Genomic DNA, 16361 nt, shown 5'->3' with positions numbered 1-16361 from the left:
ATGGGTTTTCTTTATTCCTACCTTCTCTGATTTGCATCTGAGAGTTGACACAAGTTCATTTACAAGCTTTGAAAATGTGTGGTTCCACATAAAGAACTGCAAAAAGGTTTAAAAGCCAGTTCTGTTCCCTCTTGGCTCATCCTGCCCAAAGTGCCCCCCTCCCTTTCACTGGCAAAGCAGATCCATAGGTCTAAAATGTCCTGCCGAGTGATAGGGCTAAAACTTCTGCTGTTTAGTCAGATGTCAGGACAACACTGAAGCAAAAGTAAGTGTAGCTGACAATGCACGGTTAATTCAAGCGATTTTGCATATGTTTTTGAAATATGTATAAAAGTAAAAGAACGAATGCTCATTGTACTTTACTGCGGATGCAGAATACCTGCAACATGAATTGGACACGAATAAGAAAAAAATGCCAATAACGTACACTGGATCATAAGATCCACTAGGATGTTTTAAGAATGTTTTATCATAGTTCAGTATGGACAGCAGCATTCTCCAGATTTACATGATTTTTATTTTTATTTTTTGCATGTGCATTCTGGGAATCCCTAATTGAACACAACTTCAAAAGTGCTCAAACCAATGATCTCAAAATGAGGCTCAAAGAACTGCACCATGATGAAACCTGAAGCAATAAAACACCGATGAAATTGTGTCTCGAGGGTGTGAGGGTACATCCAACAGTTTTGGGGAAACCCAAAAGTTCATCACAAGGTTGGCGTAATGTTACGGAGTACAGAATACAGGACTTCTCCATCCCGACTCCCCCCAGGGGGATGGAGGTGGACTTACATTTGAGGGCCCCCTTGGAACGGCTGGAGTTGGAAAAGTCTCCGTTCCTCAGCCTTTGCTCCTTTTCTCCCGGGGTTCGGAGGCCACCTGGCCCGCGGGGCACACCTGTCACCCTAACCCCCTCATACCCCGCAGCCTGCGGGAGGCGGTGGAGCTCAGGGAGGAAAGGGTCGGAGCGCAGTGCTCGCGGGAGGGGCGGGGAGACGCCGAGGGGCGGCGCCGGCGCGCGCGGGCGGGGTGTGCGCGCCGCCGCCGCCGCCGCGTCACCAGCGTGCGGCACGTGCCGGTGTTTACGTCCCTCGTGGAGCCGCCGACGTCAGCAGCCGAATGCTAACATTGTGGCGATACCGAAGCTCAGAGTTGAGGAGACGCGTCCATCCGTCAGACAGCTCCGCGCGGTCGGGAAGAGGAGGAGGCGGGGAGATCGGCCCGGGCGAGCGGAGGAGACGCACACACCGCCGGCCCCCACCGCCCGCCGGCCTTTCCGGCCGCGCGGGACCCGCGTCTTACCTCCTGGGCGCCGCAGACGCAGCACCGCGGCCTCGCGCGGTGGGCGGGCGGGCGCGGGGTGCTGCCACAGCGCGGGGCTTGTAAACAGATCCGGCTGCACGTGACCATGTGAACTACCTGCTCCAGGGACGCGCATTGTCTGTCTCTCCCGCGAGCCGGTCCACAAAGGAGCGCGGCGGGTCCGAGTGCGGGGAGGACGGGCGGCCAAGCGAGGAGAGCCGGCTGGGACGCTAAGATGGCTGAAGGCGCCCGGCGAGGGTGAGCGGGGGGCGCGGCGCAGCCAGCCGGTGAGTCCTCGGGCGGGCAGGAGCAGCGTCGCCTCCCCCGCGGCCTGGCGCCGGAGCCACCATGTCGTTCGCGCTGGAGGAGACGCTCGAATCGGACTGGGTGGCTGTGCGGCCCCATGTGTTCGACGAGCGCGAGAAGCACAAGTTCGTCTTTATTGTGGCCTGGAACGAGATCGAGGGCAAGTTTGCCATAACCTGCCACAACCGGACGGCCCAGAGGCAGAGGAGCGGCTCCCGGGAGCCGGCGGGGACGCGAGGGGGCGCCGAGTCTGGTGCTGCCGCGTCCGACGGGACTCGCGGGCCGGGCAGCCCCGCGGGCAAGGGGCGGCCGGAGGCCACTGCCTCTGCGACTCCGGGGAGGAGCCCGGGGCCCCGGAGGAGCCCGGCCTGGGCGGAGAGCGGCTCTCCGCGGAGTACGCGCAACCTTCGGGGGGATTCGCTGCTGCGGAGTTCAGCCGCCAAAGGGGCGGAGAGCCCTCTCGGGAGCCCCGTGCGGACCAAGCCCACGCCGGTCCGGAAGGGATCGGAAGGCAGAGATGTGGCGGGGGCCGCCGCTGCGGCAGTCCCACCGGCGCCCAAGGAGGTCCCCGTGTCCTCGGTGCGGGTAGTGAGCGCCTGCGGGGCCGTCTCCGAGGAGATCGAGGTGCTGGAAATGGTGAGGGAGGACGAAGCGGCCCCGGCGTCCCTGGCGCTCTCCGACCCGGAGCAACCGGCTACCGAACTAGAGTCCGCGGCGGAGGAGTGCAGCTGGGCCGGGCTCTTCTCCTTCCAGGACCTGCGCGCGGTGCACCAGCAGCTGTGCTCGGTGAACTCGCAGCTGGAGCCGTGCCTGCCGGTCTTCCCCGAGGAGCCCTCGGGTATGTGGACCGTGCTGTTTGGGGGCGCCCCGGAGATGACGGAGCAGGAGATCGACACTCTGTGTTACCAGCTCCAGGTCTACCTGGGCCACGGCCTGGACACCTGCGGTTGGAAGATCCTCTCCCAGGTACTGTTCACTGAGACCGACGACCCCGAGGAGTATTACGAAAGCCTCAGCGAGCTGCGGCAGAAGGGCTACGAAGAAGTGCTCCAGCGCGCCAGGAAGCGCATCCAGGAGGTAAGTTGGGGCTTCAGTCACAGCTTTTCGTTGCTCGTTACCAAAGGCTGGAGTCTCGGTCTACTAGAGTCTAGAGTGCTCTAGACGGTGCACATTTGGGACACTTGTTTTTCTAGACAAGGTTAAAGGAAGACGACGGGTTATTGTGACTTGCCTCCCCCTTCGTTCCTTTCAGTGGTAGGAAAACTGGCTTTCCTTAACTGGCCCTCGGCAGAAGCTTTGGTAAGTCTTCAGATATCCTCTCCCATTTATCAGATAGGTTCTGTATTGTAAGTGCTCTGTTTATGTACTGCCACTAAGATTAAAGCCACTTTGGGGATAAAAGGCGCCCCGTAAATGTAAGCGAAGTGAGAATTTATTTCTCTTTGCTCTCTAAATCTCCTTCTAGCAATAACTACCCAGGCATTAACCCTGGTGTCATTTCTTGGTGTCATGCTCATTTACTCAAAATTGTTTTATGGAGTAAAGTTGGTTTGCTTTTACCTCCATATGTAGTTTGGCAACTTAGGCAAATTGTAAATTCATTGCCCTCCAAGTAAGTGGCCTGTGCAAAGGAAAAAGCACTAAATGACATTTGGTTGCAAATGTTTTCTTAAAGGTTTTAGACACACTTCAGGAATATTTCAAGTCTTTACAGATCGTGTTTCACTCCTGTTTTAGGGAGAAAAAATGCCCCGGGCAGGAATGTTTAGTATACTTTTGTACTTAGGGATCAAAAAGTAGTGCAGTATAGTGCAATGTGGGGAAAAGATCGGAGTGGATATACATAGGGAGTTCTACAATCCGTAAATATATATAATTTGAGGTTATGCTTACAGCTTCTGAAAGAACTTCACTGAAAAAGTATTTTCACATATATTCAGTTTCCTCTAATGGACACTAAAAGATACTTTCTCAGAGCAATTTATTATTTTTAGTATTAGTACCAATTGAGGTTGGACTTGGGTAGGTAAATAGTGTTTATATTCCTCACATTGTGTTGTCATCTGTTAACCTTATCTATATTTATATAATACTTGAATGCTGCTATTGAGGCCAGGAAGTTGGAGCCTTCTGGTTTTTAGAATATGGTCTTTCTTTGCTAGATTTGAGGATTTAGGAAATAACTCTTCCTCACCCCACAGTGTTCTCATACAACTTCCTGAATCCAGGTTTTCACTCCTTCCACTTAGTGTATTTTATGCTAAACATTACCCACCTGTAATATGATCCTAGCGTTCCAGGGTTTTTATTTCCTTTGGTATCATCTCCTTTCTGGAGTCTGTTCTACCTAGGATTGTTTTTTGTAAGGGACAGAAATCTTAAATGGCCACATACATTCTCTTTAGAGTATTTCTAATATTGACCTGTATTTCATTGAAATTTTAAGAACAAAGTTAGTGCTTCTTTCTCTCATGTGATTTATACATATGTATTATACTTTGTATTTTTTAATCCCTAAGTCTTATAGGCATGTCTGATTTTATTTTATTAATACTTCAGAAAAAGTTATTTTGTCTTTTTTTAATTCAAATTGGGTAAAAAATGAAGGCTGCCAAAAGTATAGTTAGTTGCAGTTTTCTAGAACCCTTTCATGGGGGAGGGTGTTTACATTTTTAAAAACGTATTTTTTACTAATTAAGTAAAGTTATGTTGACCATCATATTCTGTTTAATAAAGAAGTTTTTAAACTTTTAAAGAAGATTTTTTGTGTTGGGAAACATCTCAAAATAAATAAAATTTAGTATAAATTCATTGAACGTTAAATACATAAACTTTTGGTGCTTCATTTAGTTGACTTGAATAGTATTTTAAAAACAGCTGTCAAGGAAATAAACAGGTTCAGTTTTAATGCCCTCCTGATTTCTACTGGAAGGTTCTGTTGAAATTATGAGACTCAATGGGGGGAAAGTGTGGTGTGATTAATTAGTGATGTTTGCCATGGGCATGATAATGGGGGTGTATAACATACCAGCCATGTTTTTTGTTCCCCAGCTGCTTAAATCTTTGCTGTCTTAATATTTTGCAGTAATTTTTTTTGGTAGGTAAAATCTTTATGGAATGTGTCATTTTTGAGTTATTCTATTGAGTTTAGTAATTACAGCTAATTCAATGTTTTTGTATTTCCAGTTTTCAAGGTGACTTGTGAGTTGGCTAGTTTTTTAAGCTAGGTGTATTTGCTAAATCAGACACATTCTTAGGTATAAGTTACTTTAAAAATGTAGTTGTTTGGTCGTGTTATTTCCTTAATTTCTGTGACTCTATTTTCTGGTTTCTTTTTCTACAGAATTGCTTTTCCTATCCATGTAAAGGTTTCACCTTTTTTTTTTTTTTTTTTAATCCTTACCTGAGGATATTTGTCCATTGATTTTTAGAGAGAGGGAAAGACAGAGAGAAGCATCAATGTGAGAGTAACACATCAATTGGTTGCCTTCTGCACAGCCCAGGGCCAGGCAGGAGTCTGCAAACAAGACAAGAACCGAACCCAGGACCCTCTGGTCCACAGGCCGATGCTCTATGAACTGTGCCAGATCTGTTAGGGCTAATGGTTTCATCTTAAAAACTACACCTGTTTTTGTTCAAAATAGTCAGTAAATTGTTGAAAGGAGTTGTGTGTGTGTTTTTTTTTAATAGAACAGACTGTGCAAATAGATTATAAACTTTTCAAGGTTACTGGCCTTGACAATATCTTGGAATTCTCTTCTTTGCCACCCCCTAGTTCAGGGCCACACATCTTGTGAGCATTCTTAATATTAGTGGACAAAGGACACCAGAGTTTGTTTTTAGTATTGTAAGGATTTAAAGGGTTTGGAAGAAGTGTCCTGTTAATGTCAAGTTGTGGGTAAATAAGTTTTTATAAAATGACAAATGTAAATTACTCAAGGGACCATGCTATTGAAAAGCTAGGAGAAAGATCTCTTAAAAATGTAAATGATTTCCTAAATAAGGGGTCTTTATCTGAGGTTGGTGAGTTCCCTATAAGTTGAGGGGAACTATATTTGGACTTTAATGGGCATGTAACATTTTATATGCATAGGCATGTTTGCATTTTTGGAGAAAGGCTTTTATCAAACTCCTAAATGTGTTTTTCAAAAAGAGCTTTAAAACCACAAATGTAAATTATGTGCTTTGTAAATTAGCACCCATGGCTGGTATGCTTTGTAAACAATATTGGAGTTTAATTTTTGGAATACACTTAAGATTGAGTTATAAGAAGTATTCCTTTATCCTTGGCTTTTGAAATATTGAAGAATTAAACCTTAAGTTTTCTGCTAAAAGTTTTTGTTAATGATTCACAAATTTGGTCATTTGACTGGAAATAAGTTTGGGAAGAGCTATAATTTATACAGTACTTAGAACTTATTTTTAGATTACATATGAATTGTATACCACTTAGGACCTCAATCTTGAATATAAATGAAGTGTCAAATTTATTATAGGGTAGGTTTGTCTTGGACTTTTACAAGAGTTTACTGTAAATAATGCTATTTATACAACAGGCACTCAAATCCCTGAGTGAATTAAGTGCCACCAAGGTCTCTTGGAATGGTTTCAGCAATAGCCTAGGTCATTGGTCAGAGCTGAAGATTGTATTATAGTGTGTGTGCAATGGGTGGCCCATACTATGGCTTACTTTTGATGACTTAGGTTTTGTAATAATGGTTTCTGTATAAGGACAATTATTCTTGAAATTATTATTTGTGGTCTTTTAGATAACAAACCTTAATAACTATGATGGTAGGCTTGATTAAGATCTATAAATCATTGTTCACTTAGGAATTTATTATGTTTGTAAAACTGTCCTCAATTCTAACTTCTTTCTAGTTGAAACCACTGTTTGAAAGCAGCATATGTTTACATAAGTAGCCATCCACATAAAGCACACAGTAACCAGAGCCTACCCAGGGTTTGGAATCAGAACCACCTGGATTCGAATATAGACTTACCACCTCTGTAACCTGCTTAGTTATTTAAACTCTTAAAACAGGGAAATGGGGAAAATACTTAAAGGATATTTTAAGATTTAATTAAGACAGTATGAAAAAGTGCCCAACAAAGTGTCTGGTATTTATAAAGGAGACTTCCAAGAAGTGTTAATGGTCTCTTTCATGTAATAAGGATTCTCTAGAGTTTTCAACTCAATATTTCTCTCAGGCAATGTAACTGATTTATTGGCGACTTAGGTATTGGGCACTTCACATTCTCCTTACATCCTCCCCACTATCTTTTGAGCTAAGTGGTGTTTTGTTTTTACATATTTTGCTGAAGCAGAAGTTGAAACTTAAAGATGTTACACAGATTTGGTCAAGGTTAAACAACTAAGGAGTGACCAAATTCAGATTCAAACATAGATTTATCTTAGTCCAACTGTGTGCCCTTCCTGCCATTCCTACTTTTCCTTAAGACATTTGTATGTTAAAATGACCTAGCCTGTTTCGCTTAGTGGATAGAGCATTTGTCAGAGGACTGAAGGGTTGAGGGTTTGATTGAGGTCAAGGGCACATACCTGAATTTCAGGTCGCTCCCCGACCCAACCAATAGATGTGTCTCTCAAATGATGTTTCTCTTGTGTCTCTCTCCCTTCTTCCTCTCTGCTTTAAGAAATCAATGGAAAAATTTCTCTGGGTGAGGATTAACAACAACAAAAAGTGACTCAGCCAAAAACAAATCCTAACTTCTGAGGTTATTTAACAGAAGGAGCAAGGAGCTCTAACAAGACTGTTTGCTTATTACCTCTCCTCTCAATTATGACTCTCCTAAGTTTTCTGGAAAACTAAGGTTAGCTATAAAACTTTAGAGACTTGCTAAAACCCCAACTATATACATTATAGAAGTGACAGGAGCCCTCGGATGTTGGACTTTATTGGGTCAGTGAGCTATGATCCATGATTAGGTGGGTATAAATAGTAGAAGCACGCTGGGGAAAGACAGTGTATTGCAATGAAGAGAGCTGTTCTGCCTGTATATTTCCATGAAAATAGTGCAAACTGCTGTCCTGTTAAATACAGTTACGGAATAATGAAGCTAAGTAAATTTTGTGGGATTCTTGAGAGTTATGATGAAAGACTTGAAAGCTGGAAGCTGTTAAAATAATTACTTAGATACTAATCATTTTCTTCAATCCTGTGCTCAAATAAATTTTTGGTCATTTTTCATATCACTGAAAAAAGAGATAAGTATAGAAAAAAAATATGAATATATGCCTCTAGTTTAGCACTTTTGTGAAGCAGAAACATGGAGACTGGTGACAGGATGGCAGTTTTCCTGATAACTAATTTACGTGTTGTTTTCTCTGCTTGCCATTTAACATCACATGATGCCCAGCCCACCAAATATTTCACAAACATGAAATCGGGCATGTTTCCTCCTTGCTAAAACAAGGTCAAGTTGGACAGACACTTTAGTAATTTGAGTATAAGGGGCGGGACCGGGGGGCGGGGGATGTGTGTGTTGAAGGGAGAAGGTGAACAAGAGGCTTAGTTTGTCAAACATAAAGGCAGAATGTTTGAATTAGCAATCTTCACTCCCCAAATGTTCATGTAACTTTAATCAGTCTCTCACTGTTCTCCATTGCTGCTTTATTTGATCTTTCATTGACTGTAGAATATTATTGGAAGTGGGACTTCAAAGCACAAGGTGGCCTTCCCTATTTGGTTAAATGTATGTCTGCTTTGTTTTGTTTTTAATGAAAAGTTTCCTATGGCTTCTTTTACTCTTTTTTAAAAGGCCAGAATCTGCTCCCTCTGAATCTGACCTATTCCCTCAGTTGTGGATAGGCAAAAAACTAAGTTGCAAGGGTAAGAGGCATAGGCAGTAAAGACTAAATAATAATTCTTGGTGCTTTTTGGAGGAGTGTGTGTGGTGGAGGTGAAGTTCATTTGGCTTTTCAAGCTTCTTGTAGGGGACTGTAAATACCAAGTAGCCTTAACACAATATGTAAGTTATTAAAACCAGAGAAGGATTCATTCAGCAAAAAGCTAGAAAATTTTGTGAGTTTTCTTAAATGTAGGGAATTTCCTTTTTATGCTTTTGTCTTTGAATTTAAGATTTTATATGGTCATATTGCATATAATATACTATTTTCACATTGTTCAGGGTTTTGTAGAATAGGCTATGAAATAAAAAGAAGCCTGATGTAGACATTTTGTATAGAGGAGCATTGTCTTATGAATAAATGTATGAAGTTCCTTTAATAACTTGGGATTTTATTTGTAACTTTAAGGTTTGAGGGTGATGACTTGGGGGAGCTTAGTTTATTCAACAAATAGTGCCTTCAAGTAAGTAGTCACTGGGAGAAGACAGCGATAAACAAGAATGGTCATTTTCTTTGTGAAAATAAAATTGGTTACCAGGTCATCCTGATGGTAGGAATTAGTTGAGAAGCATTTTACTACACTGTCATTAATTTGTGCTTAGTGGAAAGAAAATTTATTAGACATGGCTCAGGAAAATCTGTGTTTTTGTCCTAATTCTGATACTTGTTGCTTGGTCTTAGGTTGTCACTTTCCATCCTCTAACTTTAGTTTCCTGTTTGTAAAGTGAAGTTACAGTGTCCTTTTAAAGGAATGTAGGGTAGTTTATAAGCACAGTGTTGCAAGGGTTGGGACTTAGGCCACTTGTTTTATGTGCTAGTGTCCAGGTTTAGGTCTCCCTGCAATAATGTGATTATCCAATGTTGCTAGGGTTTTTAGGCTTTAAAAAAGCCCTAATTAATTTTTGGATGCAGAGGGCATTAGAAGAGGCCAGGAGTAGTGTTTCTTCCTGTTTTTGTGTTTGTTTTCTTGTCCTCACTTTGTTCCTTAGCTGAGCTTGAAGGTGTATTGTTTTTTGTACTTTTCCCTATACTAGTAGTTTCAGTATTCAAACTGCTTTTCCCATTAGTTTTTGATAGCTTGTTGAAGTTGTACTAACAAAATGAATGTTTAATTCCTAAAATTATTTCTCTAAGTCTTTCTTCCTCTTCACCTTCCTTATCTAGGTGAATCTTTGTCTTCTATGGACAATAACAAGGCCTAACTGGAGTGACCTATGTGTAGAGAAGTATATGAGGTTCTAGTTTTCAGTAATCACAATAACCTTTATTGAATGCTTCCTGTGGGTCAAGTATTGTGGGGATATCTTTAAGTATATTATCTCTGTTAGTCTGTAGATAGAAGCTAATAGGTAGGTTTCAAGAGTTTGTTTCCTGGTCCTCTACTTAATAGTTTTGTGAATTTGGGCCTACCTAATTCTCTTCAGTACCTTAGCTTCCTCATCTGTAAACTGAGGAGAATAATACTGCTGCCTCATAGAGTGATTTAAAATAGGTTTTATGTAAAATACTTAGACTAGTAAATACTTGGTAAATGTTAACTTTTAAAAAAAATTTAAATTACTTACTGTTTAATGTATTACATAAGTCTCCTTTTCCCCCCATTGACCTCTCCCCGGCTGCCCCCAACCCATGCCCTCACACTCCCCCCCTCTACTGTCTGTGTCCATTGGTTATGCTCATATGCATGCATACAAGTCCTTTGGTTGATCTCTTACCCCCTCACCTCCTGCATTCCCTCTTAGGTTGGACAGTCTATTAGATGCTTCTATGACTCTGGTTCTACTTTTGTTCATCATTTTATATTGTTCATTATAGTCCACAAATGAGTGAGATCATATGATATTTACTTTTCTCTGATTGGCTTAATTCGCTTAGCTTATGCTCTCTAGTTCCATCCATGCTATTGCAAATGGTAAGAATTCCTTTTTTACAGCAGCATAGTGTTCCATTGTGTAGATGAACCACAGTTTTCTAATCCACTCATCTGCTGATGGGCACTTAGGCTATTTCCAAATCTTAGCTATGGTGAATTGTGCTGCTATGAACATAGGGGTGCATATATCCTTTCTGATTGGTGTTTCTGTTTTCTTGGGATATATTCCTAGAAGTGGGATCACTGGGTCAAATGGGAGTTCCATTTTTAATTTTTTGAGGAATCTCCATACTGTCTTGCACAGTGGCTTCACCTGTCTGCATTCCCACCAGCAGTGCACGAGGATTCCTTTTTCTCCGCATCCTCTCCAGCACTTGTCATTTGTCGATTTGTTGATGATAGCCATTCTAACAGGTGTGAGAGGGTACCTCATTGTTTTGATTTGCGTCTCTCAGATGATTAGTGACTTTGAGCATGTTTTCATATGTCTCTTGGCCTTCTGTATGTCCTCTTTCGAAAGGTGTCTATTTAGGTCCTTTGCCCATTTTTTGATTGAATTGTTTATCTTTCTTTTGTTAAGTTGTATGAGTTCCCTATAAATTTTGGAGATTAAACCCTTATCAGAGATAACATTGGTAAATATGTTCTCCCATGCAGTGGGCTTTCTTGTTGTTCCATTGAGGGTTTCTTTTGTTGTGCAGAAGCTTTTTATTTTGATGTAGTCCCATTTGTTTATTTTCTCCTTAGTTTCCATTGCCCTAGGAGCTGTATCAGTAAAGATATTGCTACGACAAAGGTCTGCTATTTTGCTGACCATAATTTCTTCTAAGATTTTTATGGTTTCCTGCCTTACATTTAAGTCCTTTATCCATTTTGAGTTTATTTTTGCGTATGGTGTAAGTTGGTCCAGTTTCATTTTTTTTGCATGTATCCATCCAATTTTCCCAACACCATTTATTGAAGAGACTATCTTGACTCCATTGTATGTTCTTGCCTCCTTTGTCAAATATTAATTGAGCATAATGGCTTGGGTCGATTTCTGGGTTCTCTGTTCTGTTCCATCTTGTGCTAGTACCAGGCAGTTTGAGAACAGTGGGTTTGTAATATAGCTTAATATCTGGTATTGTGATTTCTCCAACTTTGTTCCTTTTTCTCAAGATTGCTGCAGCTATTCAGGGTCTTTTTTTTTTTTCCAGATGAATTTTTAGAGAGTTTTTTCTAGATCTTTGAAGTATGCCATTGGTATTTTAATGGGGGTTGCATTGAATCTATAGATTGCTTTGGGTAGTATGGACATGGTAAATGTTAACTCTTATTTATATTAATCTTCATATCAACCTAAGAGGTAGGGATTTTGCAGTAGAGGAAATAGGTTCAAAGAAATAGAAAAATTTGTCCAAGATAACATATCTAATATACAGAATCTGATTCAAATCTAAGCCTGACAGATTAGATGCCCACCTGCTTTCTTAACCACTGGGCTATCTTCATCCCTGTAGAAAGGGAGTGAGGCTGATAAACTACTTAACCATTGTCAAATTAAAGTACATGGTTAATGTCTCATCACTGGACAAAAACATTAATAGTGACTGGCTGATTGTTTTTCATAAACTTTGATTATGTACATATATTACAATCAACAATGTTGTCTGTGAGTAGAGAAACCTGTAATCCCAAAGATTACTCCCACACACACGTACACACAGTAGAACCTAGGGCAGTGATGGCGAACCTATGACACACGTGTCAGAGGTGACACGCGAACTCATTTTTTTGGTTGGTTTTTCTTTGTTAAATGGCATTTAAATATATAAAATAAATATAAAAAAATATAAGTCTTTGTTTTACTATGGTTGCAAATATCAAAAAATTTCTATATGTGACATGGCACCAGAGTTAAGTTAGGGTTTTTCAAAATGCTGACACACTGAGCTCAAAAGGTTCACCATCTTTGACCTAGGGCATTTGGTATATTCTAAGCTACAATCTAAAAAATACCTCCTCCTTCTCACTGTTTATTCCCATTTTAAGTAATTAGTTCATAACATCAAATAGTTAATATTATCCCCCCCCTTCCCCCTGATAACATCTATCCCTATAGAAGCCTAATATGCAAATTGTCCCCTCAGGAGTTCAACCGGGAGACTGGGAGTTGTATCTATTGCTCACAGGGGGTGGTGCGGAATGAAGGAAGGCCCTGGTTGGCAGTCGGCATCTGGGAAGGAAGGCCCCGACCGGCAGCTGGAAGTCCCCGATTGGCCCTGATCACTGGCCAGGTCTAGGGGCTATTCGCATGCATGAATTTCGTGCACCAGGACTCTAGTTACTAAATAATTGGCTTAATTTTTTTGGCTAGGTGGGAGAGGAAGGCAGTTAAGGATGTTAACTTTCCTTGTTTTTATTTGAAAATCCTGCCTCTGTCATGTGAATTTTGGTATTGGGTTTGCTAAAGGAAAATGAAAAGGTTATCACAGGTAGAGTTAAAGAAATGAAGGATTAAGAGAGAAAGGGGGCTAGGATTATTATCGTAATAATATTTAAACTTAAAAAATTCGTGGCAATGCATAACATTCGTTATTTTAGTAAAAGGAAATTATATGCAAACTCACAGTGAAGCCTGTTGATATGTTTGTAAATAGTGTGTTATAAAGTCTCTGGCTCCCTGGAGGGCCTTGGGAGTTGGTTCTTGAACAGGTTTTACTCTATACATTGAGCCTATGAAACCTAAAACTTGAAATAAGACTATTTCACTTATTCTTTTTAATTGAACTTGCCTTTCTTTAAAGTGCTGACATTTCTGACCCGTATTTTATTTTATTTTTTCTGACCCGTATTTTAATACTTGCTCTTGCAAAATGTTGTATTCTAATATTTTTCATTGTACTTGTACAAATTTACCTCTATTTTTGGGTAGTCATTTTTGTGGGTTGTGTGGTTAAGAAGTCCAGCCACCACTTAAAATATTGCCTTTATGTGGGGGGGGGGGAACCACAAATGTGTCTTTATGGTACATGTTTAATAGTCAACTTTTTCCTCCATCTTTATTTAGTATGTTTTTCAAAGAATTCAGAATTTTATTTCTTATTTAGAAAATGTACGTATTTTCATATGCTGATTTTTTTTTTTTTTTTGAAAATTGCTGTTCATGTTTGGTTGGAAAGGAGTGGAAAATTAATCTGGTTTTGGACAATTGGGTATACTTTTGGTGTTTTCTTTATTATAAATAATGTAATTAATTTTATTCAATAGATGAAGTATTAGATTTTGTAAGTGTTCTTATTACAGCATTTTGGGGTACGAGGTCTAATTAGTTAATGTAGATTTTGCTTTATCTCACCTTTGAATTGTATATATAATATAGGTAATCGGGCTAACTGAACCAATATCATAATGTTCACTTTCTGAAATGTGAAGCCATTGCTATGAAATATGTGCCAAGTTTACTCCAGTCTTTACAAGGACAGCACTGTAATTACAAATTTTTTTTCTGGAAATAATCCTAAACCCTTTTTCTAGCTTAATGACTTGAAAAGTATAGCAGGGCTGGATATATTCACCATAAAGCTGACCCGTTCGATTCCCTCCATTCCTGGTCAGGGCACATGCCTAGGTCAAGTACCTTTAGGGTCAAGTAGCAATCTTGGAAAATACAGTGAAATAATTGGTAGAAGGAGGATTATAGCACATTATTGTTGTGCCACAGGTCATGGTTTTTACTTTTGAAGATATAGCTTTTGAATTTTTATAAGTTGAAGTTTTATAAGTTGTTGATTTTTATTCCCTGATCAGGAATTGAGGGAATCAGACCATCACCTCCTAGTTCATAGGTTGACACTCAACCACTGAGCCACAGTGGCTGGGCCAGAGCATATTCTCCATCTGCCATCCCTGACTTGGTCTGTGGCTCTATCTGATGCAGCCGCTTTTAATCTAAGTCTTTGCTATTTCTCTGGAAGTGCTTCGCTTCCATTAATTCTCAGAATTGTTCAGTTCTTCCAAATCCAGTGTTTGTTGGTTCTGATTGATTATGACACATGATCAATTTGGGACAGTTTTTTCAATGTAGGCAAAGCAACACTGTGTTTTATGTCCACGTTGATTTGTAAATGCATACCAATTCAGAAATGTTAAATATAAATTTTAGAACTTAAGAACTGTGGAATCGCACTCAGCATTAATTACTGCTTTTCCATGTCACTCCTGAAGCTATTTTAGCTTAATCTCTCACTATTTCATCCCTAGACTAGTTTTAGCTTTCTTCCAGCATCTTTCTTGCAATATAAACTTTCTATACTTTGCTCCCAAATACACACACACACACACACACACACACACACACATCAATGAACTCTTTCATTCCTGAAGAGAGAGTCCAGATTCCTAACATTCAGGATCATTTGAGTTAGCCTGCCAGTATTATTATTTCTCTTCTCTACATGAACCTTTCATTATTCTAACCAAGCTCTTTTCACCATTTTCACTGAATTAATCATATATCATGCTCCATTGTACAGGACCCTCCTTCCCCCATGTCTTGCTTTTTTTGCTTGTCTACGTTCTACCTTTCTTACCTGGGCCAGGTCAGAAACGTCCTGTAGAAAGCCGTTTCTGACCACTGTCAGAAACAAGAGGAATTTCTATCAGAAATTCAGAGATCAGAGAGGTGTTATGTTACATTCGGCTCATATCATCCATAAGTGCTGCCCTGTGTTTTTCTGTTTGTGGGAACCCCTTCTGCTCTTTAAAATACATTGTAAGTCCCTAAGAGACAAAGATGGATTTTATTTTATTTTCCTATGTCTCAAATCCTCCAGTGCTGCTTTTTTAAAAAAATATGTATATATATATATATATATATATATATATATATTTTAATATATTTTTATTGATTTCAGAGAGGAAGGGTCAGGGAGAGAGAGATAGAAACATCAATGATGAGAGAGAATCATTGATCGGCTGCCTCCTGCACGCCCCACACTGGGGATCGAGCCCGCAACCCGGGCATGTGCCCTTGACTGGAATCGAACCTGGGACCCTTCAGTCCGCAGGTCGATGCTCTATCCCAGTGATGGTGAACTATGACACGCGTGTCAGAGGTGACACGTGAACTCATTTTTTTGGTTGATTTTTCTTTGTTAAATGGCATTTAAATATATAAAATAAATATCAAAAATATACATCTTTGTTTTACTATGGTTGCAAATATCAAAAAATTTCTATATGTGACACGGCACCAGAGTTAAGTTAGGGTTTTTCAAAATGCTGACACGCCCAGCTCAAAAGGTTCGCCATCACTGCTCTATCCCCTGAGCCAAACCATCTAGGGCCTTCAGGGCTTCTATACACAGTAGGTGCTCAGTAGATGTTCTTTGATCTGCTTTTTAAAGTTGGTTTGCATGCAGCTAACATTTTAACTAAAAGCATGTATTTTCCCAGGAGTAAAATGAAGTCTAATTTACCACTTATATATGAAGTAAAGGATCTGAAAATCGATTTTTAAAGTATCAGAATGAGTCCTTATTGACAGTGGCCCTTATACTTTCTAAAATTGAATTTTAGAATTAACAGTTATTAACAAATAATCAATGATTAACATGGAAATAAAATTAAAATGATTGAACAGTTTTACAAAACAATAACAGAGTTGAGCAGTGTACTTTGTGAATGTGAAAAATGTATGTGGCATTGGTCTTTACTAGTCAGTTGCGGAAACAGACCTGGTAAGTAAGTCTTAGGTAGACCTAATGTAGATCCCATGCCCACAGATCCAGTTTCATTGCTTTTCCTTTGCTAATCCTGAGTTACCCGTTTTCATTATGATTTGCATATCTTGATAATAATGTAATGGTGAAGATACTATTTTTGGATTATGTTGTTTCTTTAACATCTTCCTAATTAAGAAAAAAATGAGGCATTCAGTCTTGGGTTTAACACATTAGAGATGGGAAGAAATCTATGAAACTGCCCAAAAGAGTTTAGCTTCTAAATTTTCTATCTAGGACTTCA

The 16361-nt window shown here is 40.3% G+C and overlaps 1 protein-coding gene across 2 annotated transcripts in view; it reads left to right on the top strand.

Moving 5' to 3' along the window:
- Positions 1-1069: 1069 nt before the first annotated feature.
- JMY (junction mediating and regulatory protein, p53 cofactor) overlaps positions 1070-16361 on the top strand; it is a 73638-nt gene continuing 58346 nt past the window's right edge. The window contains exon 1 of one of the 2 annotated variants that reach the window (XM_059694243.1): positions 1070-2688. In XM_059694243.1, coding sequence (XP_059550226.1) covers positions 1654-2688 — 1035 coding nt within the window. In that variant the 5' untranslated portion in view covers positions 1070-1653. The remainder of the gene's footprint in view (positions 2689-16361) is intronic. The other variant, XM_059694242.1, reaches the window with a different exon arrangement.

The sequence above is a fragment of the Myotis daubentonii genome, chromosome 4 (genome assembly GCF_963259705.1).
Source record: "Myotis daubentonii chromosome 4, mMyoDau2.1, whole genome shotgun sequence".
NCBI lineage: Eukaryota > Metazoa > Chordata > Mammalia > Chiroptera > Vespertilionidae > Myotis > Myotis daubentonii.
Note: the sequence above shows the minus strand (reverse complement) of the source record. Positions and strands in the feature narration are given on the sequence as shown.